Consider the following 24,100-nt stretch of genomic DNA (forward strand, 5'->3'; position numbering starts at 1 on the left):
ACTTAATGCATTACTAATAAGCCACAGTCTGACTTTAATCAAAGGCAGCCGTAACATGCCCACACACACTGTCCTTGAACTTTCACAAACATATCTCGATAAGGCTCTATGCAGCAAAGAAGGCCGATCCAGCTCTCTCTTATCCTTTCTTTGGAAAATTCATCCCCGCATTGCTTTCAAAGAAGTGGTGACTCGTAATCTGTTGTCCAGCCAGTGCATGCGTCACTACATCCTCGGAACAAATTTCATCTGAAGGACGCACACTTGTGTATCGCGTGTGTTCACCGTTGTTGTTGTTGTAAAGATAGTTTCTGTCCTCCCTTAGAGACACATGCCATCGTGTTTTTATCTTACCCTGATTCTCCTCATGGCTGCCACGATCTCCATCCGACTGTTGGGTCTGGGCACGTCAAGACTCCCCACGTACTGTTAGTAAGCAAACACATATTAAAAGAGCATGAGAGTCAGAGATGTTATCACACGACACAGCTGCACCATTAACTCCAACAGCCCCCGGGGGCAGCAACATTAATCATCATTTAAAGTGTGTTTGGGCTGGGGGTGTTATAAAGACAAGAACTGTCGACACACGGTCAGAATATGTGGTAATATTCACTCTTTGGACTACAAGAACTAAACAGAGAGACAAACTGAACTACCTAAACTCTCGCATTGGTGGAAAAATGTTTTTTTAGAAATTCACCACTTGAGCTTTTATATAAGTTGGTAAATCGTTGCTTGTCCCGCCCTCACTGTCATTCCCCCTTTCTTGTTTTTTGTTTTCATGTCATTGTAAGCGTCTTTGGGTCATTGAATAGCACTATATAAATAAAATGCATTACTATTAATTATTAAACCAATTATTTTGATTGAAATGTGGCAACAAATGGTTCTTTATTTATGTGTGTAAAGGACTGACTTGGCCCTCTCCATAAGCTTGTTGTGGCTTGCATATATTAAAATGTGTGGCTGTGTAATTAAGCAACTCTAGGGACCATGTTGCTTTGTTACTATTATTTTCATGCCCGAGAGCGTAACAGGAGAGGCTAACAATGACACTAATCGATTGTCACTTGGTACGGAGAAGGATTTTTATTGTCTGTATTCGTTTGCTCATATACGTCATGGTGTATTAACAATATTTATGTAATATGTACATGTGTTGGGTTCTTGCTCCCACCTGGTATTAGACTATTTCTTATTGTTTTTTGCTTAGACAAAGAGTGAGTATACACACAGTGTGAAATTGTTTGTGTCACGGATGTGTTATGTGTCTTTTTCACAGCACTCAGTGGAATAAAGAACTACTGAGACAAGAGACTGACAAACTGAGACGAGAAAGCTGGTGGATAAGAAGTTCTATAATAACGTAAAAGATACACAATATCCTGTGACTGACCTTTGGACCATTAACACTCCCATGTTTTAACCCTTTCTACCACTGTGCTCTCGGTTTCCTGCCCTGCAAATCAACTCATACTGCCCAAAAAGTGTGTGTGTGTGTGCGTGCGTGTGTGTGGGTGTGTGTGTGTGCGTGTGTATGTGTGTGTGTCTCTGTGTGTGTGTGTGTGTGTGTGCGTGTGTGTCTGTGTATGTGTGCGTGTGTGTGTGTGTGTGTGTGGGTGGATAGGACTAAAACTAAACACTGCATACTAAAATGCTGCTTCCCTGAAAGGTTAATAAATTATTGACTTGGGAAAACCTGAAAATACACTCAGTTCAGTTCACTTTTGAGCACCAAAAATAAGCACATCCACCTCCATTTTTTAAGGATTGCACGTAAACTACAACTCCCCATCAGACCGGGAGCACTGACCACATGTGTGGGTACAATGTGCGCTCAAACTTCATGGTGGAGCCCAGCTCAGAGGGTCCACCAGGGTGCACCTGCCACTCCGCTCCGACACAATGCAACTCTTAACTCTGAACGGATGCTGTTTAAATACGATACATTTTCAATTCACCTTGGCTTGGAAAGAAATCCCATGTTGATAAGCCTCCTCGTTGTGCAGCGGCACCCTCGAGTCCGCCACATCGTCCACCAGGTTGTACCTGTTCCTCGCGGGCATCACGAGCTCAAAGTGGCGACCACCACCACCACCACCACCACCCCCCCGGCACTGGAGGACACTGTTTAACAACTAAACACACAAATGTCGCCTGGGTTGGAAACGCTCCAGTCCCGTGTGTTTGTACAGCACGGCTCCGAGAGTGAGTTCCCGGTGGAGACGCAGTCCATTGTTGTTGCTTTGCGCTTCAGAAAGGTCCCGTCCTCATGGGGGACAGATATGGGCGCCCCCCTTTTATCCCCCTGGGACAATACACCGAGACACTTAAGGGTGACCTATCATATACACCCCCCCCCCCCCCCCGTATAAAACACTGCACCGTGGGGGAGGTCTGTTTCCAAAGCCGCGGGTTGGTAATCCAGCAGGAGCGGTGTTTCCTACCCGCAGGTGATGTTGCTCGCTCGACGGATTAATTTTTTTTGAATCCCGTCCTGTTGGTGGCAACGCAGCAGCCGTCTCTCTCTCTCTCTCTCTCTCTCTCTCTCTCTCTCTCTCTCTCTCTCTCTCTCTCTCTCTCTCTCTCTCTCTCTCTCTCTCTCTCTCTCTCTCTCTCTCTCTCTCTCTCTCTCTCTCTCTCTCTCTCTCTCTCTCTCTCTCTCTCTCTCTCTCTCTCTCTCCCTCTCCCTCCACCTCCACAAAGCACAAAGCAAGCCCCTCATTGGAGCAAAGTTCCCAGGGCATGATGCAACCCGGAGCTGGGAGGAAAGCAGGCAGACTAGTTAGTTAGGTAGTTATTTAGTTAGTAAGTAAGTTAGTTATTTAGTGAGGAAGTTAGTTAGTTAGTAAGTTAGTTAGTTGGTTAGTTAGTTAGTTAGTAAGTTAGTTAGTGGGTTAGTTAGTAAGTTAGTTGGTTAGTTAGTTAGTTAGTGGGTTAGTTAGTAAGTAAGTTATTTAGTTAGTTAGTAAGTTAGTTGGTTAGTTAGTAAGTTAGTTAGTAAGTTAGTTGGTTGGTTACTTAGTGAGGAAGTTAGTTAGTAAGTTATTTAGTTAGTTAGTAAGTTATTTAGTTAGTAAATAAGTAAGTTATTTAGTTAGTAAGTAAGTTAGTAATTTAGTTACTTAGTAAGTTAGTTAGTCCTCACCCCAGGAGATGGATTTCATTTCCTTTCCAGATTTTTTGGCTCGATTGTCCTGATGCTCAGCCTTTATAAAGCTCCCACAGCTTGCCATGTTGTCGTCATATTACTGTTGCCTCTGCTGGCATAAACATTAAACCTGTTGTGAGTGTGTAGGCCAATAATAAGTGGAGCATCACAGGTTTAATTCCCATTAAAGAGTCCCCCCCCCCCCCTTTGTAGTCTACTACAATTAGCAGTAGTAATATATTACACTGGGTTATACTGGGTTAGATACTTAACAAAAGGACACATGGCTGAAATAGTTCAATGGCGCCCTCTGTTGATTACTAGTTAATAAGTTACTTTAGTTAACTTCTTAGCGTGTTTCCATTCTAGATGTTTTAAGATTAATAGCACGTATAAAAGGGAACGTCTTTGTCAATAGACAAATTATATGGACTACAGTAATCCTTGCAAATCAAATGAATGAAGATCTACTGTATGAAAAAGGATAAAATATATAAGCTCTATAGGTGAGAGAAGATCACAATGGAATGGAGAAATAATGCAATTTTAATTGAATGCTGAAACGTGATTTTCATTCACTTGATTAATTAATCAAACAGACACCACTAGTAAAAAGTAGTACTGTCAATCTATTTGACTTAACTAACTAGCAGTAACAAATATCAATATTTTGGATTTGGCGTTTTATTTTTTTGTAGTCAAGTCCACTGGATTTTAAAATTTGAACAGTTTCGAATCCCGAAACTGTTCAAATGTTCAAAGAAATAGTTTGGTATTTTGGGAAATACATTTCTTTACTTTCAGCATTTACATAAAGTATGAAAAATGACAACGCTAGGGTTACCTGGATTTACGTGACTGACATGTTATGGAGGATTCTTCAGCACTCAACCGTAACTCCTCAGTCAGACGTTGTTCTTTGATCATTGAACAAATAAAAATTTAACGAGAGATTTCTTGACACTTGAAGTATAAACCTCTAAGAAGATTGTGAAGGTACTGAGAATTTGGAAATGTTACACTTGCTGTAAATTATTTTTGCATTTCTGTATGCTTGGGGCAAAACATACATATACTATTACAGTAACGCACACTTGGCATTCTAACAGTGAATATGTATCTTTACACAAGACAGTCACATACTGTATACAAATATCACCTGGTATGAGGTGATTAATTACTCATAAATGTGAATACCTGTCTGATGCATGATATTAATGAAAAAAATTACTTTACTTTTAAGTCTTTCTCTTTAATGTTTCAGTTCAAAATGCACATTTCCTTAGCAGGCTTTACACACCGAAAAAGAATAACTTTTGATTAGTCTTACAGATCTATTTAAAAGAACCCTCTAACAATGTAAACTAAATGCATATATGAATTCAAATTGTAGTAGTCGTGTTCTCTGTACAAACCAAAATGAATGACATGCTTTATTTGAAACCTCAAGGCTATTTGCTCCGATAACAATCCAGCTCCGGTACGCACAGGTCTGTTCTCATGTGCTATTCATGTCAGAGGCACTGTTGCATGTAGCAGGGGGAGACAAAATAATGAGAGCATCTCATTAAGACTACCTCTGAAGTATCTTAATCACAATTACAAACACTGCAGGTCACACCATGTTGAAAGCCATTTAGTGGTTATCTAAGTGAGATCTAACAAGCATCCCTTTGATATGGGAGTTTCTTTGAGTTTCAAAGCAACAAGAAAATGGCCAAATCAGTACTAGAATGGCAGGTGGTTGAACCATTACTGAAATCCCTCTCCACTCAAAAATATGTGCTGTTTAGTCTTACTTGGTTAACTAGTTGATCAAATTTGTATTTACTAAGCAAACAATACCATTTTAATTCACTTGAACTTTTATTTTAAGGATTTTTTATGCTGTTATTTATATCAGCCACTTGTGATAGAAGACAATATTTGAATTGTAATCAAATAAATCCACTGTTGGAGTCTGTGGGGCCGGTGACACTGTGGTTTCAGGTGATTTGCCCATGTAGCATCTTTTTGCATAAATTATGTCTACTGAACTGGTAAATAAAAGTGAAAACTTTGTCCTGCTGGTGAAATAAAACAAGATAAAGAAGCAGCGCATCACCAAAGTTGACATAATTTATCCCCATAGATCCTTTCATATCTGTAGCATATTCCATGACAATCCACCCAACAGTCAAAATATTTTAGCTAGAAATGTTAACCTCACGCTAAAGGAAAGGTCATGGCCCTTCAAGACATAAGATGCCAACACAATGGTAGTAGTCGCAAGTTTGTTTAATTAGTTGATAACATCAGGATCCGGATTCACATCACAACACACATGATACACATATCCCTTACAGCAAAGTATGCACTCAGCACCTTCAGCTGTTAAATCAAGCGAATCATAGAAGTATTCAATGCATGTCACTGCAATAAGATACATGGATGGATGGCTGTGGACAAGGAAAGTGGTGTTTTTTATTTTACACTTTCTGAAGACTGTAATGTTAAAGTGTGTACTGTCAGACTGTAGCGGAGCTGCTGGTGTGTATGTAGTATTTAATCACTTGTGAACGCTGGTTGTGCGTTGTTTAAATGCTACACAGATGCTTCTCCATCAGCTCACATGATATAGTGATTTAATGCTAATGCTAGTTACCATACATGTAAGATCTATGCATAAACTGCTTTGTATCTGTACGCTGTGCACTGTTAAGTATGATACCTGAGAGCTGGTGGTAATGCGTGAATAATCCACTCAGTCACTGACCAGCCAGTTATAGACTTAGGATAGAAACAGCTGTAAGAGGTAAGTGTAGACAGTTATTCCCAAAGCATCATTATTACTGATGACACAACAAAGGCAAGGCAACAAAACAACACAAACACAACTCGTACATCGCTGACCACTGCATACCTCATTTGAGTGACAAAGGCAAACCATGGCTCTTGTGATTTTGTGGGATGAAGACCAATTAGTCCCTGAATCAAAACACTTCCCCTCATTGAATTTTGAATGGGTTTTGGTAGTGTACTAATTAAGACTGGAAACTGCAGGTATTCAGTAACAGATTATAACACAAGAAAAAGGTACACGTTTTAAAAAGGACAACAAATAAGCGAATATTCTAGTTATGTACCGCAAAATCTGCAGCCACAACTTGGCTACCGGCTGCTTGATCGCGAGGAACCATATGTAAACAAGCTGACCCATGCACTGAAAGCTTTCATTGAAATTCCCTCTATACCAGTGCCCATGCTACCAAAAGTTTAGACTGAAAAAAATAAATGTATGAAAGAATACACTTTCTTTATCTTTGGGTATATCAGATACATTCCCCAATGCTAAAAAATATACATAATGCCAATCTATTTTTGTTTAAAATGCATCCAGGTTACAATTCAGAGTTTTGTCTGCACTGTTGGTGTAACACGAACATCAAATCCCCCGCTCTGTCTTACTGAAAAGGAGTCCTATGAAGGTACATTTGATGGGACTCAAATACAGGGGAAAACTTAAGGAAACACGTTGAGGCTATCTACAGATTTGTGGTGGTAACTGTCAGCACAAACAGTTTCTATCAATAAGTATAATGACACATTCGAATAAAACCCCCAATCATAAATGGTAATATAGCTTTTGTAGCACTAATTTTCACTGTTACTTTAGTTGACTTGTATCCTCTACATTCACTGCTTAAAATAGGTCCTTTAAATTAAGTGCAGAGTTCATGCAACAGGCTTTGGGAACCCCACTGCCCAAAACGTGATAAGGAGGTCAGAGCTGCAAAAGAGCTGATATCCATATCTGGGTGTGCTGCCGAAATAAGTCTGAACCCCATGTCATCATTTTGCCTATATTTAACCACTGCACTCTCCAAGTTAGACAACTCTGAATCAAAGCCTGAGAGTCATGCTGAATAACCTGATGTTTATATACATTTTACAATCACAATTATTTCTGTTCGGATTTCATTAAAGGTTCTTGGGCTAAAAAATCTACCTCATATTTTTTCCTGCAGAAAACAGGTTTACAACTGACAGCAGCAACAAACAACAAAGGAAAACGAATAATAAATACAACCCATGAGAAGACAATGAACCATAAAAACAGAATTTACATTCTACGGTAGTTTGGGAGATCCTATTTACACGCCAGGTACCAAATAACAGACTGAATGCCTCATCTCTCTGTTTGGATACTATTAGGTCAGGGCAACGAGAATGCAGTAGTTTAAGTAAATAAACTAAGTACCATAATTATGTAGTGTCAGAACTGGGGAAAGAGGAACGGAGTATGGAGGAAGAGGGAGGATGGATGGAGGCCAGTAAAAACTGAAGAAAAGAGACAAAGAGGAGGACGAAAAGGCAGATGCCTCACTCCAGAGCCCCGTTTGCCGTTTCTGTCATCCTCTCTTCATCCCCTTGTTTCTGATGCTGCAGTCTGGCATAAGTCACTGCGTCTCCCCTGAGAGAGAGAGAGAGAGAGAGAAAAAAGGGAGACAGGATGCGAGAGAAGGAGGGCGATAAAAAGTTATGACGAGGGAGAGGTGGGTCGAAACAGAAAAAGCAGGTATGACAGGACAGGAGAACAATGTTAATTGCGAGGATATTGCATGGCTCACCTTGACAGAAGTTAATTTGCATGAATAAGAGGCTCATTAGGGTTGTTATAAGCATAAAATTAAAATCATATTAAGTGATTAGAATGTTGAAAACTGCGTTTAATGAGAGGCTGTTTTAATAGGACCTTTTAGTGGAATCTTTTTATGAGTGAGACATCAAGAGAGAGGAGTAATTACAATATAGATATGAAATATATGACAATTTCCCTGATGCTTCATAAGAGCCAAAATATATATGTACATTTGTCAAATACAATGGAATAAACTCGACATCACAAAAAACATCACAAACTATCATAGTTTTTACTGGGAATTAAAAACATGGCTTCTAAAAAATAGATTCTGTCAGAATTAACTGCAGAAAGAAAAATGGTATGGTCTCTGAATTCTTCTTTATGTAGGTGGGAGCGTGCAATAGGGATAATTTGTTCTGGTAGTGTAGTGTAGTGTAGGCCATGTGTTGCACAATAAGCAGGGTTGTATAATATACATATATTTGTATGAACTCTATGTATGTTTCTGTGTGTATTTATTGTGTTTTTGGACTGTCATCCACACTGTGATACTGTGATTCGTATTGTAACGGTGTGTAGTGCAATTGTTATAGCGTATCATGTGTATATATATCATAAATCTATACTATACAAATAACTGTCTTTGCAAACTGTCCTTTTTATTACTATATAAAGTAAACTAAACATATATTAATATCATCACAAGCTACTAACAGACTTATCTTACTTTTTGCCTAGAGACGCAAGGCCGTACAGAACTCCTGTAGCAAAGGCGATGGCATTTCCAAACAAGGTGGTAAAGGTGAAACTCAAGAACACTGGAAACAGAGCCATTCTGAAAATGAGCAACCAAAGGGACAGCCAACAAGAGACAAAAGCAAAAAGTCATTAAATCATATCAAGTAAATGCTAGATACAAAATGACCACAATCCCAAACCTGTGTCCAATAGCTTATGCAATGCTAATAACTTTGTGAGGAACAGAGAGCTGAGCCGGAAGGCAGCGCTTTCTAGCTACCGGTCAATCTTCGTTCCTACCCTCACCTATGGTCATGAAAGCTGGGTCATGACTGAAAGAACGAGGTCGCGGGTACAAGCGGCCGAAATGGGTTTTCTCAGGAGGGTGGCTGGAGTCTCCCTTAGAGATAGGGTGAGAAGTTCAGCATCCGTGAGGAACTCGGAGTAGAGCCGCTGCTCCTTTGCGTTGAAAGGAGCCAGTTGAGGTGGTTCAGGATCATCTAGTAAGGATGAACCCTGGGCGCCTCCCTAGGGAGATGTTCCAGGCACATCCGTCTGGGAGGAGGCCTCGGGGAATCAGGACTAAGTGGAGAGATTATATCTCCACACTGGCCTGGGAAGGCCTCGGGATCCCCCAGTTAGAGCTGGTTAATGTGGCCCGGGAAAGGGAAGTTTGGGGTCCCCTGCTAAAGCCGCTGCCCCCGCGACCCGACCCCGGATAAGCGGATGAAGATGAGATGAGATGAGATGAGAAAATCACATCCCAAAAAAGTATCTTTTCATACAGTGAACTACAGTCCCCAATGATATAAACTGTGTACAATGCATAGTTGTTCTCACCCACAGTAGAAGATGGCTTTCTGCCAGGGTTTGAGTTTGTCTGCACGAGCTGCGACTGCGTTGGCAAACTCTATGAACTGGCAACAGAATGGGACTTCACACAGGAACAGCACGAAGGCATTCAACCTTGAGACAGGAGGAGAGGACACAAACACAGCAGTGAATTATCGTGTGCAATTCCATCTGAATTACTGTACAACTCAAGTTTGGAGGAATTTAATAAAGACAGCAGCTGTGTAGAAAAGAGCCATTGTGCTGTCACTGTCAACGTTCAAGGTATTCAAATTAGGCTGGAAAGTGCTCACGTTTACTGTCATGGAAACAGCAATAACGTTTCCAGGGAAGTGGTTTGTGGAATTTGGACTCCAACTATTATTTTAATCTGCCAACTATTTTCTATTAAATCTCCTAAAGCCCAAGGTTGTTTTTTTCAACAAGTAGTCTAAAACCCAAACATAATCAGTTTACTATCAAATCCAACAAAGAAAAGCAGCAAATTCTCAGAATTAGGAAGCTGAATTATTTGCAATTTTCCTAGAAAACTAATGAATAATTTTGCAAAATAGTTTATTGATTGATTTATTGTTTCATTTTAAGTGAAATAAAAAAAAAAAGTCAGTTTAGCGGAGCATCAGGCCACAGCCTATTCCGGTAAGTTGGCTTTTTATATATAAACTTTCTTAATCTGTAGAGTTGTGAACAGTTGCTATATAAAACTCATTTTCACCTGTGGTATAGCAAAATGTTATTGGTAAATTTAAAAGGCTCTAGGGTTGCAACTAATGAACAAAAAAATAATAATCAGATTGTCAAAAAAAAATTTCGAAAATAGTGAAAAATGCCCATCCCCATTTCCCAGTGTCTAAGGTGAGCGTCCAAATGTGTTGTTTTGTGTTGAGTGATCATTGATATAGAATACAAATGGCAGAAAGTCTTCATTGTAATTTGTTTTAATCAATCTTTATTTCTCTCTAGTATTTTAGCTAAGCTACCAATTCAGTCCAAGCTTCAATCCATTTTTACACAGGAAGAAACCTCAGTTGGCTTTTCTGTGGAAAAAGTCTGAGCAAATCTCTTCAGTCTTTGGCACATCATGTCCATGACAAGAATGTCTCCACACCTCTGTCACCTGAGCACTAGGTGTGGCCACATGGCTACATGAGACTACTGCTCACTACTAAATGTAAGATAATACTGTACGCACAAGTAGAGGAATGTAAATGAACAGGTAATGCAAATAATGCATGATACATAATATGTATCATGCATTATTTGCATTACCTATTACAAAAGAATCAGTAAAGCTCAGATGGATTATTGATTTTTAGGATAGTTTGTATGTGACTTTCAGCAGGTGTTTAGTAAAACAGATAAATAGAACCAGCTCACATCTGTGTCTGTAACTGTCAGTGACACGTGAGCCAAACTGCAGCAAGACAATTGAAGTATTTCCTTAATCAGTAGATATAATTATTATCAGACTGTTTAAAATAACACATTCACTGTGCATTGTGACAGTGAAATGGACCTGGACAGAATAATAGAAAACAGCACTTTAGTCTAAATGACTGGTTTAACATATGGTTATTGTTTTTTCTGCTGTAAACTCACAGCATAAAAACATGTTTTGGCCTATGGAACATGAATGAGCTCATTTATGCATGCTACATTTAAAGAAGTGCAACAAGTATCAAAGACTTACACCATCCATACTCCAGCAGCAATGTTTAAAGGGTTCACAGTGACACAGTTCCACACTCCTGAGATGGCACATGCTGCATGGTTTGGACGAGAGAAAGGACAAAGCAAATGGTTGTTATTGTGATAAGGTGTGAGAGACTGTGGAAATATTGGGCCTGACCCTGAGAGCCGTTAGATTTGAGCATTGTGGATGTGGCTGTTAGGAGATCCAGTCCAGTTACACATGTTTCAAAAGCCATGATGACTACATACTACATTTTCAATCGCATTGAATCAATTCTGCCTGGTTAGTTATGTCTGTATGCTATAAATAAGAAAAACAGCAATGCATGACATATGGAGCATGTACAGTATGTGGATTCAAAAGCACGGCAAACATACACACAGACATGTCTTTCAAGAACAGCACATGACTTGAGCTTGAGGTACATTAACACGCACAAGTTCATTGGTAAGTATGGACCACTGGTGGTGTGCTCAAATGTTGTGAAAAAAAAACTGTGGGAAATTCAAGTCAGTATTCTACATGGTGGATTGTTTGGTAGTTTTTAAAGTAATGTGTGATATGGCAACATCACACATTGTAGAAGTGTGTCAGCTAAAGCAATTAACACAATAGCAGCACATCAAGCTGCGAGGCCACCCTTAGAAGCATATTTTAAAAAATCCAATTATTAGTTGCCATCACACTAGAATAAAGCAATTACCCATTCAACACTCATCTGCTGTAGTGCTTTAAAGGCTTGTTTTAATATATTTTGACATGTCAGCTTTTGGGGGTCAACTCTTTTCCATACCAAATAATCTGGCAATTATTTTTCCCAATTACTTCAGTACTTGTGACTAATTTCCAAGAGCCGGAGGTGATGTGTAATTGTTTGTATTGTACAATCAGCAGTCCAAAACTGTTAAAATTGATTTTGTTTATTATTGTAGAGGACTAAGGAACCCAGCAAATATTCACGCCAATTGGAATCATAATGGAAACTGGAATCAGTGTATTTGGATCAAAGAAGTTGCAGACTGAGTAATTAGATTTTTTAATCAAATAGTTTCATCTCTAGAACAAAGAGAGAAAATCAGAGCTAATCTCACACTTTCCTAATCAACACTTTAAAGTGCATTTATTTCAATACTGAGACGTCACCAAAGCACCATTGACATTTCTCCCTTTCATTTCACAATAAGTTCAATAAGTCACAGATATTTCTTTATTTAACAATGTCTATTATTTCTCATTTACCATTCTGTAGTATTAATAAAGGGCACACAATGTTTGACATTCAATCAAAATGCTAAAACACTGTGTGTATTAAAACTTTTGACTGTCAGTTCATACGCCAACACTAACTACAGCAGTTCCAGCTGAAACTCCACAGTGAGAAAAGAGGGTAAATAGTGTCTATCCTCACTTCTATGTGAACTATCTGACTAGACAAGTCCACACTGCCACAGTGGAACAACAACATGGCATATCCTGCTCATTTAGACCGTCCAGCCTCCTTAATAATACAGATCCCATTGAATATGCAGTGCCCCAGGTGGTTAATATGATACAGGCACTGGGACTCTGGTGTCACTGTGAAGGAGAGCTGCAATGCTGATGGAAAACTGCAAAGCCAGCAGTAGGTTAAATATCCCTTCTGTCTCACACAGATCCCCCGAGGGAAAGAGGAAACGTACCTGCTGTGGACTATTGATATCATATAGTTTTAATTTGGGAATAACAAGCTGTTATGGAATGAGCAGGCCGTGCACACAGACGGTGCCCGACAGTGGCTGCTGCAGTGAAGGGGACAATGGGTTGTGTCAGAGCTTTTGTTTGGTAGCTAAGCAATTGAAGTGAGGTTAATGCACAATCAAATTTTTCACCAAATAGCAATCTGATGCTTTTTGTGTCCTGTCTCTCCTCTAACCCTCATAGTAAGGACGATTACACAGGAGTACACACGAACACTATGAAAGAAAGATGAAAAGACAATAAATCCACCTGACAATAGCAGAGACTTAATGTCACTGTGAGCTCGCACACAATAAATAACGCTAGTTGCATTCACTGTACATGAAGCTATGTATGTAACTATGTACATGTATGTACAAACTATTGTCACCTCCATCTCAGCCGTCTAAGAACTGAAGTGAATGTGCAATAACCCCCTCACCCTCCACTTACTTTTGCATCTTTTGTAATACCTCATTGTGTACCTATGTGTGTATATTTACCTTGATTTTTATATTTAATTTGATATTTTTAGTATTATATTGGCAACACTTGAAAGCTGCTAAACTGTGTTTCTTTATCCTAAAAAAACGACAATAAATATTTCAAATTTTTCTGTTTTCCACTTCATCAAGTAACAAAAGAAAAAGCCAACCGACGTTACTTACATATTCCTCCCAAAACTCCTGCTATTTTGCAGAGCCATCGGTACCACCATGTCATGCCATCATCCTCCGGCGCGGATTTAGGGGACGCTGCAGTGTCTGCCTCGGGGCTCATTGTTGTTTTTTATCCAGTGTTTACAGATGTCGATCCACAGACGACCTAACAATAGCTAAGTTAAGTTAGCTAGTCCCAACAAACTACCTGCCAACTTGCTTATTACCACACAGGAGTCCCTATTAGTATTACTACATACAATTCACTTTTAAGTATCTTTTCTTCCCTTTGTCTGTTCGTGTTGTGGCCGGCTGGGCTGATGTTACCAGCGGCTCATCCACACAGCTTCCCCCCGTCAGTTAGGACCAGCTAACCGGCTAGCTGATGCTAACCAGCACCGCCACCCAGCTAACAGCGAATATCACCCCTGCATCCGTCCTAACCTCTTTATGGATATTATAAAATCAATAAAAACTACTCCGAAGTGGCCTTTTTATTGTCTTATAAATGGCCACACTTGTTTGTTTGGGTTCAAGCAGCTTCTCCGTTGTTCTCCCTGCCTGCCTGCTCATATACGACAGCGGTGCATTGTGGGGGATATTTGACGTACGTCACGGTTTGTTTACTTCATGTGTTATGATCAGCAGATTTTCACCCATGTTAACGTGTTGTATTGTTTTTCCTTAAAATATGTTATATGTTATTATGAAAATAAGAAGAACAAGTGTCTACAATATTTGGTTAACCTTTTCATTTTGTTGTCAGCCTCCAAGCCAATTTTTCCTCATTTTTTGATTGAATTTAACTTACTCTATAAATCCCTAGCCCTGGTTAAAAATAAAAAGAATATACAATTTTTTAGATGACTATGAAAAGATATTTGATATACCTTCTGGCAATTAGTGAAATTTATGACTGCAAAAATGATTACATATATTTATGGGATGACAGAATGATATTGTATTAGTTACTAGTATCTGCTTATGTTGTTTCTTATTATACTACCTTATGAGATCTCAGGAATGTACTTTGTACATGTATTATTCTATTTATTGACTTTTTGTATTGTATCTGTGAAGCAGCTCTTATAAACTGTGTTATGTATTAAAAAAAAATCAGCAGAATTGGAAATAAGCACGTTATGAAAATAATGCACAATATTTATCCCACTAATAAATTTGTTCCAAGCTTTGTGGCTGTGGACTACATATGTGAATTTTGTAAAATGGAAGAAGAAACTATTATATATTTATTCTGGGAGTGTCGGTATATGAAGAGAACTGTTTCAAGATTCAAAATGATCACTAAATTCTGCTGGAAGCAAAAGATGAAAACAAAAAAAACAAAAAACATTGGACTCAACTTATTAATTCCCGTAAAATTTAACATCCATATAGCTACTACTAAAAAAATCTCTGCCAACTTGTAATCACTTCAAAATTGACTTCTTATTAAATATTTATCCAAATTATTAATAAGAAAAGTATTTATACAGCTGATATAATACAAGATTTTTTAAAGCCTACCTTTCAATTAATGTTTTTTTTTTAGATTGATTTACTTTGCATTTGGTCCATTTTTCATTTCCTTTTTATTATTGTATTTAATTACTCTCTCCTTAAGTTTACGTTTGTTGTCATAGTAATGTAAGATTGTAATGTTCACTAAAAGGAAAAATGACATCCTTACATACGTGTGTATATATATATATATATTTAGTATTATGCCGAAATGTTCTTAAAATTGTATATAAAACTAAAGTCGTGAAATTAAGTTGTGAAAAAAAACCAGCAGATTTGGGGTTGTAATTAATATTTTAAAACACATTTACGATTATCACAGAAGAAAGGCCTGGTAGCAGCCACTTGGGAGATTTAAATAATAATATTAATAATAATAATAATAATAATAATGGAAGTTCTGACATACCAATTGTGGCTTCAGGTTCTCAGTTTGTGCCTTTTTATGTGACACCCTACCGTTATATTTCAGTCACAAAGAAAAGCGTCAGCATCCCTACAGATCAAAGAAAAACAATCTAAATGTCATTATTAAATATCCGATTCATCTTTAATTACTCATTCATACTTTTATATACAACATTTGTTATCCTTATGAAGTCCTTGCCAGTAAATCCATAACTATTTAGATGGTGAAGAGTTTCTCTGAGCAGTTTTCTGGGAAAGTGCCTGCTGTACTAACATGAACTATGAGATTTTTATCAAAACCTGGATGGGGATGACAAAAAAGGGAACAGGTCCAGTCTGAAGAGGGATGTCTGTGTTTATGGAGAGATAAGTAGACTCATCGTAACAAAGTATACCAGAGTAACAGGAGTTAGTGTTTTTTGGACTGATTGCGTTCAGCCTCAAATCAGAGCCTGAAGTGGAAGCAGACTTTGGCTTCTCTCACTCTGACAGCAGAGTGGACTGTAGGGGCTTCAGAGTCCTTCGGCTGGTCTTCCTCCCCTCCATCACTGGCGCCGGTTTCCTCTTCCCTGTGGGTGTGCGGCAGAGCATGTCATCGAGGGTCTGCTGGGTCACCTGATTGGCTTCCTCAAGATGAGTCACTATATGCTCCACTTTCATCATGTGCGGCGTGCCTTTACTCTGCAAGCGCAGCGAATCCACCTGTAACAGGTCACAAGAGGCCACGCAGCTTAATAGCAGCTTTCCAGTGCTTTGGTTTATACATCAGGGTTCGTACGTGTGCTTGAAGTCATTGAAAATGCTTGAATTTTAATTTTGTGTTAGCAAGTTTTGAAAAGTGCTTGAATTCTTGATATGGTTCTTAAAAATGTTTGAAATTGTGTCCACATTTTTTTCACAACAAATATTTATAAAAACAGAAATATAATTTTAATTTCTTATCCTTCTGGTATTGCAAACCAATTTTAGTCGTTTATAACATAATACCATCTCTTTTAATGTGATTTTAATTTAAAAAAAAAAAGTGAAATAATGATTTTCAATGTATTCGTAGAAATAGGTACACAACTGTAACTGTAAGGGGCTAGAAAAGCTTTAAATTGGACCTTGAAAAGCGTTTGAATTCGACCTCGGAAAAGGTGTACGAACCTTGCACATACATCTCTGTAGCTTGTATTAACTATCGTGAGAAATATTTCCTTACAGTAATTCTGATTAAGAATCCCAGTAAACACTTAAAACCTTTTATTTTACCTCAGGTTTGCCGTTATTGTTCATAGAAAAAAATGTATACATTAAGATGAATATCAATGTCATGTTGAAACATTTCATTATTGAATCTTTAACTATCTCGTCACTGTTGTTTTCAAACCATAACAAACAGACTGACTCACCACCTCCTGCGAAAATTCAAGCTTCTTCACAAAAGAAGGGCTTTTAGGCAACATGGCTGCAGACAGGATGCGAATGGCTTCTGACACCGCTCCTGACATTGCTAGTATTAAAACCTAAATCACAATTAAGAAAAAGACATATATTAATCACCAAACATCAACGGCATGAATAAATGTACACCGCAGCTACATGATGCACGCTTACCTTTAAATTTTGGCATAATCTGCTGTCAGTGCTCAATATTCGTGAATACAACGCTTGTGCCTTTTCCAAGTCATTCTGGAACACAGGACACAGATTAGGGATTATATAATATTCTCCACATTTTTCTGCACGAATGAAATGAAAAACAGAAAATACAACTCACCTGTTTAAGTGCTAATGCTACAGCAAAGCAGTAAGCATGTTTGGGGAAGAATTGCCCTTTGATATGTGCCTCCTCTATCAGAGTGGTGCAGATCCTGTAGGAGTCCGCTGTGTTCTGGCCAACAAAAAAAAAAGACTGAAGGGTTTGTACATCTTAAAACAAATATAACTTATGTGATTTTAATGTTAAAATAGACTTAATAAGAAATGATAAATCACCAGTTTATAGCAGGTGCCAGATGCTAGTGTCAACGTGTCTTTGTTGAATATTACACCTTGATTCTTCATGGTTCTTAGTACCTCCAGGGCATCTGCAACAACCAAAGTTGGGAATTTAAAACACATTTCATAATGATTACAGAGGGGGACAACACCAGAAGGTTAATGTTCCACTTACTTTCATAAGAGCCTTTTGTGAATAACATGTCTATGGTGATGTTAAAGGAAGTTGCATCGTTGAAAAACCCCTTCATACTCTGTTCAGACAAGTGAGAGGAAATGTCATCAGTGACACTTACGACACTTTTGTAATAGTAAAGGTTTCAAGTAATGCAATGTTTGTTTTTCTTCACCTTATCTGTAAGCGTAGCAGCAGCCAAGTCCTCCAGACCCAACTCATAGCACAGTCTGATGAAGAGAGGACCGAACTTGAACTCTCCATAAACCAAGTTCTGGTTCTCTGAGTGGTACCTTTCGAATGCAAAGTGAAGGATAATCACAGACAGCATAAGACAAAACTTAATTATCCAGAGCAAATTGATGTGCAGCAGCTGCAATACAAAGTGGTAGTGCACAATACAGAGTGCAAGTATAAAGAGAACAAATCAGTAAGGGATCAGTCTAGGTGAGGTATCATCAAATCTGAGATATAAGTAGTGTAAGAATACATGGTTAATGCAGAATGTTCAAGATTACGTCCATAATACTGCACTTAATGTCACATTATGTCCTGTGAATCAGCTGTAATGATGACATATACATAATTCAGATACTTGATAGTCAAAGCCAAATAAGACATATGCGTTTGTTTTTTCATTGAAGTGGGTAGAATCAACTTGCCTTCTTTCTTATGTTTGTAAAATCCAGAAAAAAAAAAGTTAAGAACTTTATAGTGGCTCTTTGTCACTATCGCACACACTGCTGATTTCCACTGACTTGTACGCTTGTACACCTGCACTGAACCCACATAACTTTATAGAAACTAAGGCCTTAACAAACAGTGCCACCTATTGGCATAAATGTGCACAACACAAACAAAACAGAAAATGAACAATATGGCTCCTACACACATATTCGGATGCTACAAAAGGTGTGTGTTTATGCTGTAAATAACAATAAAACAACCAATAAAGGATGTACCATACCTATGAATGGCATCACTGGCTATCACCATGTCATCTGCAGACTGGCACAAGTGGAGGAGAAGCTTCAGCTCATCTCTCAGTATCAGCTCGTTCCTCTGCAGCTTCTGACTCAATAGCTCAATAAAATTTCCTGTACAATGAAGTGAAAATATGAGCTCTTTCTGTATGTGTCATAACACTTGACATAAAACTGCAGCTTTTAGAGCCAGCACAAAACACAGCTTCACCTTTTGATCCGGTGACAAGGTGAGCAACAGCCAGCTTCCTTTGCTGGAAGTCTTGTAGTTTGATAACATCTTCTGACAACAGATGCCTCTTGGCTGAAAGGGGAAACTATTGTCAATAACCAGTGGTGGAAGAAGTATAGAAATACTGTGTTACAAGTAAAAGTTCTGGATTCAAAATCTTACTTAAGGAGCAGTAACAAACTATTACACAGGACAAAATGTGCCTGAAGTACCAGAAGTAAAAATATGCAGTATGCAGAATGGTCCATTTCAGAAAAATGCATATTATTGGATCATAGGGAGGGATGCGTTAATGGTGTGTACATCATCATTTTGATATATATTATTCGGTAGCCTAACCTCTAATAATATAATAATTAATGCTGCAATGCAAATCCTAGCTTTTGGCAGTATTTCAATAATAATATTTCAATAGAATTAGACACTGTTACAATGTCATGACTTTACAGCCACTTTATTTCCATTGACTGACTTCATTACTATTTGCCCTATTTTTAATAAATAACTACCTGATATTGTTTACTGTTTGTAATCATTTACTTTATTTTATTAACCTTTTTGTAATTTTATTTTTATAGCATAGATGCTGGGGCTGCAGTCTTAAATTCATTGTACGTGTATGTTCTTATCTATTCTATTCATTAGTTGATTTCTATTTTGCATTAATAATCTCAACATTCAAAGTAACTATGAGTTATTTTTTACTTATATGGCACCTTTGAAAACATAGGTTACAAAGTGTTTTACTAAGAAATATTAAGGAAAACAACAACAACAACAACTAAACAGAACGTGTGTTGTTGAAAAACTACAAAAATAACAATAAAAACGCAGAAAATGACATATCATATGAATGTAACGTTAGTGGAGTAAAAGGTACAATATGTGCCTCCAGAATGTAGTGTAGCAGTGATATAGAATAAAATACTCAAATACAAGTCCCTCAAAACGGCACTGAAGTACTTCAGTAAATACACTTTACTGAGCAGCCATTATAGCCGACACGTAATAGTTGCTAGTCCAACATGCAAACGTTGCAAACCCTGCGAGTTAAACCCAATTACACCGAGTTTCGGTCACATATGCTCAGTTGCGTCAGTACTTTGGAAGCATGTGTGTTATTTACAGGATGCTAATGTAGCTCTTTTCTGTCTGTTAAGGCAGCCGGTTTAAACGGTTACCTGTGTATCACATAGGACACACATTAGCACGTTTTATTCGTCTTACCTCCCGTGCAGCCTTCAACCAAACCTGGCTGTAAAACACCACAAAAGAGCCCTTTGAAGGGTTCATTTACTAACGACCGACAACATTTACCAATCCTGGTCAGCGCCATAGTGCCCACTGACTGTACCACTGACATGAAAACAAAGGGGGTGCTACCGGAGATATTAGGGAGAGTTTTAAGACGTCGATTGCTGCTCGAATAGGAAGACCTATTTTAAAATGTACTCGTACTTAATAAAAATTGTAATATCAGTAAGGCAGCGAGTGTAACTATTCATTTTAATATTGTCATACGCGGTGCGAAATTGGTATCATCCAACATGGCAGCGCCCTGTGGTGCAGCGCAGTTGTTCAGAACCACCAGGGGGCGCTGTTGCACTGCACTTTAAACACGTTTGATTGGTTTGCTGCTGTCAGGAAGTTTGGTCTTTATTGGCAGAAATTTAAAGTTTGGTAATATATGTTACATTTTACACTTTTCATATTATATGTATCTTACCATTAACACTGTGTTTATTATTAAATTTAAAAGTTGAATATGCAGAATCGTCATTAAAAGCTATATTTTAAAAAATAATAATACACCCCTGGGGCGTTTTGAGGGGTACAGAATTAAAGTGTTGCTTTTCCATAAAAAATATATTTAGTCTGAATTAATATTTTATCTTAGACAATGACTTTCTGTCACGTTCTGTTTCCACTGTAGCAGCTGGCATTGCAGGGTTGCCAGGGTTGTCTGTCGTTCAGAGCAGCTACTGTAGTCTGGCACTGGGTGAAATGGAGTTTGCCAATCCTGCAGCTGCGTTATTTGTCCCAGCAGCTGAGTGACCGGAGAAAAAACTTGAGTCAATACAGGCCAAGCATTCACTCGATGGACTGAGATAAAGAGGTTCAACTGCATTAAACACACGCCGAAATGGCTACGTTCCTCCTTGATCCTGGAATTATTTTCTGTTGTTGCGACTACGATCTTTAGACACTAGATGGTGGTGTTTTGCTCATTGTCCATATTCAACCTTTAACCACCATACATGCATTCTTTTCACTTTTGGTTAGATGCTAAACTGCGTTTTGCTTTATCTGTACTACATATACTACATCTAGTCAATCCAATTGAAAAAAAATGATTCCTTTTCATTGAGAAAGAGTAGACGCACACACATTGTCCATCCTCACCTCTGATATTCATTGCCTTTTTCCCTTTAAGTAGGCACAATAATCACTTATTATACCATTCTGCTCCTGCTTTATAACATTCATTAATACTTACTACTCTTCTTATTTAAATGATAATATTCTTTGAGGCATTGATATGTAACCTTCAAAATTACATTTTTGTAACCATACGGAGGACATTTGTAATTCAGATTTTTATCATATGTAGTATGATACTCTGCAAAATGCTGTCTCCTGTTTGAAATAACTATCACATCGGATCTGCTCGATGCTTCAAGGTCCCAAAGGTTTCTTCTGAAAACTGCATTTTTACACTTCACACCCTGGGCTTGGAATAATTAAAGACAAACTTCATAGAGAGACATCAAACGCTACATCCAAAACATGTTTTTATGAAAACATTTCTGTATTTAATAGTCACACTCTCTCCTTTTTTTTCTTTTATGTAAATTGTTTATGTGACTCCATACATTTTGGCCAGGTCTCTCTTGAAAAAGAGATCATTTCTCATTCTCAAGAGACTGTTTAAGAAAATGTGTTTTGTTTTGGGTTTTTTTCAAACTTTAACACATTGTCTTTTCTTTTTTCCATCAGTCTGATTATGATTACAAATGCTACAGCTGTGGTTTGGCAAAACATTTTTAAACCAAATTACCCTTTGAACATATGCAATTTTGTGCAAAATATAAAAAATCATAGACATCTTGCACAATGATTATTTCTGCTCCAAATGTTTGGCTGTATTGTTAAGATGTGATCCACAAGTACAACTATAATCTCATTTAAAGGGAATTGCATTAACCTCCTTTCCCACTTTGCTATGGGAGGCTGTGATGAACACCACACCCTGCCTAGTGTACCCGTTGACCTAAACAGCATTACATAACCAAGGATCTATATATGTCCTGAGTTGTGCTGCGTTTTCTGTGATGTTGTATTCACATTTAAGTCTTTATTAGGATACTTTCTAGATTCTTATTTTTTAGTGTCACAACTCATTCAGTTGTTTATCAGATGTACACTATGAGTGTGTCGATTTCATCATATAATCTTATGTTCTTTTTCTTGTTTAATGGTAAGATTTGTTTTTTCCTTGCAAGTAGACGGTAGACTCCAAAACATAATTGCTAAACCTGCAGCCATTTGGAGAATTGCGTTTGGGGAGGATTCATTGCGATCATTAAGGTGCTTCTTAAAGTAGCACAGAGAAAATAGGGCTGGGACAGGGAGTTCCCCACTGTTGCCTTGGCAACAAGATCTCAGCCCATCCAGCTGAGATTGCTTGCTCAGCCAATCAGACACAGGGCCTTGGATAATTTATGACATCCTGCAAGGTGCATGTGTCTCTGTGGGTTTCTCTCTCTGCATATATGTATGTGTCTGCATGCATTTAGGAACAAGAGTCTAAAATATAGCTCATCTACAGGTTGAGGTTTTAGTGTGGTGGCAGCTCATGTTGAGATGCTCAAATAATGTAATAATCAACAGGGAAATATAGCACTGTTTGTAGGGGAGGTCTATTTTAGCACTCAGACTTTGATTTTCCAAAGCAGCCCTGTTCTGCCGACAGACAGCTCTTACTTTGATTTATCCCTGTCTGCACTTCCCTTTGGTTTTTGGAAAGTGCCGAGGGTGTCCCGTCAACCTTAATAAATGTCCCCACTGAAACAGTTTTGGCACAGGGAAATAAATAAAAAAACAGCTGGTACTGATAACTGTGTCAAACTGTGTACTACTGTTCTAAAGTCACTGTCCTTGAAAGACAATTAAATAGGTTAGCTTCCGACTAAAGCAAGACTCATGATGTACATTTATATGCATGCATATTCACCCAGTTTATCATTTTGCACTAAATCACTGGAGCCTGTCGAAGCATATTGGGATTGGACAAATAATGGGGGTGCTCTCTTATTTGCATAACCTGTGTATAATAATGTAATAAAGGAAATATATAAGCTTTACACCTACTACTTTACTGGTGTGCAGTATGTTTGCTGAAGCAGCTTTGAGAGACCAGCTCAGACAACATGTGGACTTGGTGGTGCCCCACTGCACAGCAGAGGGATGGTGAATAGTGGAGACGTGTCCTCTCATCCTGCTCTGCTCTCTCAGTCAGTGTCCCTGAGGGCGTCTGATCTAAGGCCCTTCAGTTCGCTACTGGAGGAGCTAAATACGCTCTTAGTTGATGTTATTTTTCTCATGACACGTTTCATGTTCTGCAGTTCATTATATATTTTTAGATCTATTAATTTGTTATAAGCTGCATATGTTTTGATCATCTGGATCCTTACTTTTCCTCTGCATTAGAAGCAGTAGTGGTGGCTTAGTGCTGTTGGTTCTCAGCATGGTTCTGGGTTCAAGCTAGTGCTGATTGCAGCCTGTGTGTTCTCTCATTGCAGGTGCTGACCATGAATGTCTGCACAAAACAACAATCCATCTAATAGTTTTTGTTCCGTCTGGACCCATCGACTGATTAGCATTACGCTAAAATATTGCTATGAAATTTGGTACATTTGGACACTCATGAAGAGGATGAAGGTAACTAACTTTGTATCCCCTGACCTGCAGAGTAGCATTGTCATTCGGAGCATGTTAGCATGATGACATTAGCATTTAGCTCAAAACACCAACAACATGTGACATCTTTGGGCATGTCAACAGTGAAATTATTTTTATAAAGATATAATTTATTGCTAAGCGAGAAATTTGGATTTGTAATATCTTTTAATTTAGTACAGTTTATGATCCTGTGCAGTACAAGAAGCCATCCTCTGCAGAGCATTACATTACAGTCTGAATATAACAAAGGACAGTACATACTGCCTTTATAATACACAATAACACAACTGGCTTTATGAATAGATTCAAAAAAAGATGAAGACATGCTTCTTTTTCACAACAGATTTTATTGTGGTTGTTTTTGAATGTTTGTTCTTTAGTAGTGGTTCCTCTTACATTA

General features: G+C 38.2%; 3 protein-coding genes across 4 annotated transcripts in view; all 3 read right to left on the bottom strand.

Moving 5' to 3' along the window:
- The window catches only part of LOC310959213 (carboxyl-terminal PDZ ligand of neuronal nitric oxide synthase protein), a 49,453-nt gene extending 47,088 nt beyond the window's left edge, over positions 1 to 2,365 (bottom strand). Inside the window, exons 1-2 of the mRNA XM_083930480.1 lie at positions 1,965 to 2,365; positions 355 to 426 (exon numbers count right to left, since the gene is read on the bottom strand). Coding sequence (XP_083786606.1) covers positions 355 to 426; positions 1,965 to 2,069 — 177 coding nt within the window. The 5' untranslated portion in view covers positions 2,070 to 2,365. The remainder of the gene's footprint in view (positions 1 to 354; positions 427 to 1,964) is intronic.
- A 3,059-nt stretch (positions 2,366 to 5,424) lies between these two features.
- On the bottom strand, positions 5,425 to 14,006 carry cacfd1 (calcium channel flower domain containing 1). 2 transcript variants are annotated; one of them, XM_083930064.1, is made up of 5 exons: positions 13,446 to 14,006; positions 11,059 to 11,131; positions 9,357 to 9,482; positions 8,506 to 8,613; positions 5,425 to 7,607 (listed from the first exon to the last, which is right to left on the bottom strand). In XM_083930064.1, the coding sequence occupies exons 1-5, from the start codon at positions 13,555 to 13,557 to the stop codon at positions 7,517 to 7,519; spliced, it is 510 nt and encodes a 169-aa protein (XP_083786190.1). In that variant the 5' UTR covers positions 13,558 to 14,006; the 3' UTR covers positions 5,425 to 7,516. The 2 variants fall into 2 exon arrangements, with proteins under 2 accessions (XP_083786190.1, XP_083786191.1); XM_083930065.1 differs by lacking the exon at positions 5,425 to 7,607 and adding an exon at positions 7,614 to 7,902.
- A 1,558-nt stretch (positions 14,007 to 15,564) lies between these two features.
- ptcd2 (pentatricopeptide repeat domain 2) lies at positions 15,565 to 20,074 on the bottom strand (the record flags this gene model as incomplete). The annotated part of the gene is made up of 10 exons (XM_083930355.1): positions 15,565 to 16,067; positions 16,760 to 16,873; positions 16,965 to 17,039; positions 17,128 to 17,241; positions 17,346 to 17,437; positions 17,524 to 17,602; positions 17,699 to 17,816; positions 18,491 to 18,620; positions 18,718 to 18,810; positions 19,966 to 20,074. The coding sequence occupies 10 exons, from the start codon at positions 20,072 to 20,074 to the stop codon at positions 15,846 to 15,848; spliced, it is 1,146 nt and encodes a 381-aa protein (XP_083786481.1). The 3' UTR covers positions 15,565 to 15,845.
- Between the last annotated feature and the right edge of the window lie 4,026 nt (positions 20,075 to 24,100).

The sequence above is a fragment of the Echiichthys vipera genome, assembly GCF_963691815.1.
Source record: "Echiichthys vipera genome assembly, chromosome: 16".
In the NCBI taxonomy this organism is placed as follows: Eukaryota; Metazoa; Chordata; class Actinopteri; order Perciformes; family Trachinidae; genus Echiichthys; species Echiichthys vipera.